This window comes from Chenopodium album, chromosome 9 (assembly GCF_948465745.1).
Source record: "Chenopodium album chromosome 9, dcCheAlbu1.1, whole genome shotgun sequence".
In the NCBI taxonomy this organism is placed as follows: Eukaryota; Viridiplantae; Streptophyta; class Magnoliopsida; order Caryophyllales; family Amaranthaceae; genus Chenopodium; species Chenopodium album.
In genome coordinates, this window is record NC_137842.1 from 45,038,330 (window position 1) to 45,044,586 (window position 6,257).

The 6,257-nt window shown below is 47.6% G+C and overlaps 1 protein-coding gene across 1 annotated transcript; it reads right to left on the bottom strand.

Moving 5' to 3' along the window:
- Positions 1-3,961: 3,961 nt before the first annotated feature.
- LOC145557645 (uncharacterized) lies at positions 3,962-4,645 on the bottom strand. The gene has a single exon (XM_081618821.1). It carries the CDS (start codon positions 4,643-4,645, stop codon positions 3,962-3,964), a length of 684 nt encoding a protein of 227 aa, XP_081474947.1.
- Positions 4,646-6,257: the final 1,612 nt, after the last annotated feature.

Here is a 6,257-nt window from a genome sequence, read left to right on the forward strand (position 1 = left end):
GGTCGTAATGGGACGACCAGGTTTGTGTTGTTGAATGACGTTTTTCTGTTTTTACTGGTTGTCGTGGGATAGTCAGTCTTTTGTTTCCTGCAAAAACTTAAACTCGTGTGTTTATGCTGAAAATGCTTTGTGTTTTATTGATTTGTGCATGACTTGCGTATATTTGAACTTTAGGTACAAGCTTGAATAAGTACGATAATAGTACTAAGTACATAAAATTAAAAAGGGTCGCGCTTTCAAAATGCTCTTCATATTCAAAATGCTCTTTGTATTTGAAATTATGACAAGTAAAACGAGGATTATTCCAGCTATTTCGTTGAGTAGGCTTGAGTGCTTGTACGCTTGTATGTATGGGAGGTGCCCCCCAATATCTGAAGTCGCACGTCAGTTGGCCAGACTTGACGTCGTTGATAAGATATTTTATTGCCGCGGCTGTCTTGGGTCGTGACTAACTTTCTGTCGTGTCTCGTCCAACTTCTAGGTTTTGACTGACCTCTCTGTCGCATCTTATCCCAGAACTGGCGTCTTAATACCCTTGCGTTATTTCTGCAAAACATGTGTTAGGGCTGTCCGTTGGCGTTTTTGCCAACGGCCCTCCGATGCCTAAGTCAGATCACTTAATTAAAAAAAATCGAGAGAAAAAGGTGAATGGAATTAAGACTTAAGATCGGGCATTTTGAGTACCTTTTCCTTTACCTAAAAGTGGTAAAGTTTGAGCTGTGTCGCGTTCCAGCTTCGAGGAACGACCTTACCTTCCTTAGTCATGAGTTTGTATGCTCCTTTGCCTGCGACGTCGAGGATCTGGTATGGTCCTTCCCACGTCGGGCCTAGCTTTCTGTCTGCTGGGTCCTTGGTGTTTTGGAAGACTTTTCTTAGCACCCAGTCCCCGATCCTGAACACTTTGGCTTTGACGTTCTTGTTGAAGCTTCGTGCGACGATTTGCTGTTGTGCTGCCATCCTTAGATAGGTTGCCTCTCTTAGTTCCTTTGATGTGTCAAGGTTGGATGACATCTCTATGTTGTTTTGTTCACCTGTCATGAGACCATATCTTGCGGTTGGGATCCGTACCTCAGATGGCAGGACCGCTTCGCACCCATAGACGAGTGAGAATGGTGTCTGCCCTGTTGACGTCCTTGGGGTCGTCCTATTTGCCCATAGGACCGACGGGAGTTCCTCTGCCCACTTTCCCTTGGCCTCCTTAAGTCGTTTCTTGAGCGATTGGATGATTGTTTTGTTGCTTAATTCAGCTTGGCCATTGGCTTGTGGGTACCGAGGAGTTGACGTGCAAAGCTTGATGTTCCATTTGTCGCAGAATCTTCTGGTTTTGTCACTTATGAATTGCGACCCGTTGTCACACACGATTTCTGAGGGGATGTCAAACCTGCAGATGATGTTATTCCATATAAATGAAATGACTTCTTTGTCACGTACCTGAGTGAATGACTCGGCCTCAATCCACTTTGAGAAGTAGTCTGTTAATGCAAGCATGAATACTTTTTATCCTAGGGCGACTGAAAGTTTCCCTACTATGTCCATCCCCCATTTCATGAAGGGCCATGGACACAGCGTGGGATGGAGCATCTCAGATGGCTTGTGCGTTAACCCTGCAAATCTTTGGCAGCTGTCGCACTTTGCTACGTAAGTTTCAGCGTCTTTCTTTAGAGTAGGCCAAAAGTAGCCCACTCGCAAGACTTTGTTTGCTAGACTGCGACCTCCAGAATGGTTGCCGCATTCTCCGTCGTGTTGCTCCTACAAGACTTCTTGTTGCTCGTCGCCGACGAGACATCTTAGCCAAAGACCTGTAGATGATATTTTGAACAATACATAATGCTTGATGGTATATCTTGAGGCTTTATACTTTATCTTTCTTGCTTCTAGAGGATCGTTTGGTAGAACATCGTCTCTCAGGTACTGGATGATTGGCGTCGTCCAATTTGGGGTCACGTCTATTGTTGCTACATTGGGTATCTGGGATGTGTCAACTGACGGTTTTTGAAGGTGGACCAGAGGGATGGTGCTGAAGGGCGACTTTCTGAGTGCTGAACCTAAGTTGGCTAGAGCGTCAGCTTGAGTATGTTTGTCTCTTGGGATTTGCTTGATTGTGAACGGGCTGAACTGCTTAGCTTTTTTCTTGGCGGCCTCCAGGTAAGCCATCATTTTTTAATCTTTGGCCACGAATTCCCCGTTCAGTTGGCTGACGATCAATAGCGAGTCGCTGTAAACGTTTAGGCCTGTCGCGCTTAAGTCTAGTGCGATGGTCATGCCTGCAATTAGAGCTTCGTATTCTGCTTCGTTGTTTGTCGCTTTGAAGTCGCAGCTGATGGATTGTACTATCATGTCTCCCTGTGGTGATTTTAGCAAGACACCTAGCCCGGCACCTCTCTGGTTCGACGAGCCATTGCTGAACATCGTCCATATCGCTTCCTTTTGAGCACTGTTGATTTCTTTGAATTCTTGGGCGGCCAGGGGTTCCAATTCTGGACTGAAATCCTCCACGAAATCTGTAAGGGCTTGGGACTTTATGGTCGTCCTTGGCTGGTACTTTATGGTCGTCCACTTGCCTAACCTGCCAGTTAGATCTGGGCTGCGCAATACAGACTTAAGAGGAAAATTAGTGCGTACCACCACTGGGTGGGTTTCGAAATAATGTCTCAACTTTTTAACAGCTGTTGTCAGAGCAAGTACTAATTTTTCGAGGGCGGAATACCTGGTCTCTGCGTCGAGCAGAGACTTACTGACGTAGTACACAGGCAGTTGTTGGTTGTCGTCTTCCCTTGCTAGCACTGCGCTAACAGACGTCGTGTTGACAACTAAGTATAATTGCAGCGTCTCGTATTCTTTTGGCTTGGACAGCAGAGGGGGCGATGTCATGTATTTCTTGAGGTCTTGCAGGGCTTTCTCGTGCTTCTCTGTCCATAGGAAGTCTTTGTTTTTTTCTGAGGACGTCGTAAAACGGGCGACATTTGTCGGACGACTTACTTATGAACCTATTGAGTGCTGCGACGCGTCCTGTCAACTTCTGCACTTCTTTGACGTTTCTGGGGGACTGGATGTTGATGATTGCTTTGATTTGATCGGGACTTGCTTCAATCCCTCTTTGAGTCACGATATATCCCAAGAATTTTCCTGCGGACACTCCGAAAGAACATTTAGTGGGGTTCAGTTTCATACCATATTGCCTTAGGACGTCGAAGGATTGTCTAAGGTGACCGATATGATCTTCTACTTTCTTGGACTTGACTAGCATGTCATCAATGTATACTTCCATCGTGTCCCCTAATTGCTCTTTGAACATCTTGTTAACGAGCCTTTGATACGTCGCTCCTGCGTTCTTTAGTCCAAACGGCATAACTTTGTAACAATAGATCCCCTTGTCCGTCATGAAGGCTGTCTTCTCTTGGTCGTCTGGATGCATCAGTATCTGGTTGTACCCTGAATACGCGTCCATGAACGTGAGTAGCTCGTGCCCGGCGATTGCGTCGACCATTACATCGATGTGCGGTAGAGGGAATGGATCCTTGGAACAGGCTTTGTTTAAGTCGGTGAAGTCTATGCAGACTCTCCACTTCCCGTTTTTCTTGCTGACTACCATGACGTTTGCTAACTAGTCGGGGTACTTGACTTCTCTTATCTTCCCTGTTTCGATCAGCTTTTGGACCTCGTCGTTGATCACTTGATTTCGTTCCGGTGCAAACTTACGTCGCTTCTGCTTGATTGGTTTATGATTGGGATCGACGTTCAGTTTGTGAGTAATCACGTCGGGACTGATACCTGTCATATCTTCATGCGACCAAGCAAAGCAATCTTTGTTAGCTTTAAGAAATTCGATAAGTTCAGTTCTTATACCTGGGTCGAGCGACGCCCCAATTCGGACGGTCTGTTCTGGCTCATTGGGATCCAGCGCCACTTAATCTATCGCTTGCTCGTCGGGCTCTTCTGACGCTGGTCCTTGCTGTAATTGCTATACCGTCCTTTTGGATGGCTTCAATGTAGAGCTGTAGCATCTCCTAGCTTCCTGCCTTTCTCCCTTGATAACTTGCACGCCCCATCTGGTTGGAAATTTTATTACTTGATGATAGGTCGACGGGACGACTTTCATTCTATGGATCCAGGGGCGGCCGTTGATGGCATTGTAGGCTGACGGGCAATCTATGACGTTGAAATGCGTTGAAAGGTTGACGCCCCCAGCAAAGGTTGGCAGCACGATCTCTCCACTTGTATTGAGAGCCTCTCCACTGAAACCTACGAGGACTGTAGACTTTCTGACGACGTCTCTAGCGTCGATCCCCATGTCTTCCAAGGTGCTTTTGAAAAGGACATTGGCTGAACTTCCTCCGTCGACCAGCACTCTTTTCAGCAGGCAATTGCCGATGGTCAAGGATATCACCAGAGAATCATGATGCTCTTCTCGATAGTCTCCCAAGTCGCAGTCGTCAAAGGCGAGGACCATTGCTTCTAGGGCTTTGTCTTGGTTCGATCTTGCGTCCATAGGGACGGCTTCTTCGGGATTACCTGTTCTTGTTATTTTCCTAGCTGCAGAATAGGTTAGTCCGCAAATATCAGAACCACCAGTAATAACATTGACTACCTTAGTGACCGTTGGTCCTTTTGGCGGCTGCTGAGGGTCTTTCTGCTGCTGGGGCATCGCTTCCTTGCTGCTTGACTTACCTTTCCCCAGCAGCTCCTTGAGATGACCTTTCTTCAAGAGGAAAGCTATTTCTTTTCTCAGGGCGTTTCAATCTTCGGTACGATGGCCATGATCACCATGGTAGTCGCACCACTTGGATTTGTCTTTGCTTTCATTTGACTTGTCACTCTTTCTCGGCCAGCGGGCGACACTTCCTAAAGAATGAAGGGCATTCACCACGCCCCCGATGTCGACGCATAATCCATATTCAGCAATGTCGGGGTATGCGTCGGCATCCTGCTTCTGGGAACTGTTTGCAGAATCATGAACAACGTTAGTTTTAACATTATTGACTGCGTTTACCTGACCTGGCTTGTCATATGGTCTACGACGCCAGTTCTTCCTGTCGTTAGGCCTCCTAGAGACTATGTCGTTGCTAGGGACTTGCGACGGCTGGACGCCTTTTCGGATGGCGAGATCGTCCTCCAGTCGCATCTGTGCTAAGGCGCGGGTTCTGACTTCCTCAAAGGTCATGCATGGATACTTGGTCAGCTCTCTGTATAGCTTGGAGTCGTCCGTTAGTCCTCTCTTGAAGGCTTCGATGGATGTACGGACGTTGTACCCTTTGATGCCGATCATTTCCTTATTGAACCTGCTAAAGTAAGACTTGACAGATTCGCCATTTGTTTGCACGACGCGATAGAGGTCGCTGGTCTGCTTTTCAACTTTGCAGCTGTTATTGAACTTACTGTAGAACCTGTTACACAAAGTCTGAAAGATAGCAATAGAACCGCGTTTGATGTCACACATCCATTCAAGCGCAGGCCCTATAAGGGTAGCTCCGAAAGATTTGCATAGGAATGGCTCGAGCAGGTTGCAAGGGATGGAGTACTGCCACATTCGCTGCTTGTAATGGTTGACATGCTCCAGCGGGCAGGTGTTTCTGTCATAGAGCGACGCTGGAGGAGGGATGTTGAGTCGTCGGGGGACGTCTTCCATTGCAATTTCTTCCACGAACAGTGACGCGGCAAAACCGTCGGCTTCCTCGGTAATCGTCGGGACGGGCGCTCCAGGCAGCCTCTTCAGCAGGCGAAGCAGCTTGGCGTTCTGGGCCTCGATCTTGCTCAACCTCTGGGCTGTAGGGTCTGGCTCATCCTCTTCTTCTTCGTCGTCGAGGTGCTCTTCCTCCTCGTCGTCTTCGCCTTCCCCATCGGTATCTAGGTCCATCATGGTGGGGATGTAGTCGGTAGGGCGACGGCAACGGCGGTTGTTGCTGCGGACAGAGTCTAACTCTTTTCTGAGCGTCTCCGCGGTCTTCTGACTCTCTTCAGCGATTCTGGCGTTCTCTGCTTTTTGCTGCTCGAGCTCCTCTCGCGTCTTGCGGATTTGTTCCATGAGCTGGTCGATGGTCGGGTTGTCTTCAGATGAAACCATGGTGACGAGATGACTGGTTGATACGGAAGGTTGTTTTTGTGAATATTTGATGAATTATCTAGTCGTCGGCCCCACGGTGGGCGCCAAATTGTTTATGCCAAATTTCGCCTAGGGCGACCTAAGGCTGGGACGTACGACGGCTAGAATATAGAACTTCGTAATGTGTAAAAATAAACAATGAAAGACAAGGTATTTG

Excerpts from the sequence above, each read along its gene's own strand:
- LOC145557645 (XM_081618821.1), bottom strand. The coding sequence starts at position 4,645 with ATGCCCCAGCAGCAGAAAGACCCTCAGCAGCCGCCAAAAGGACCAACG.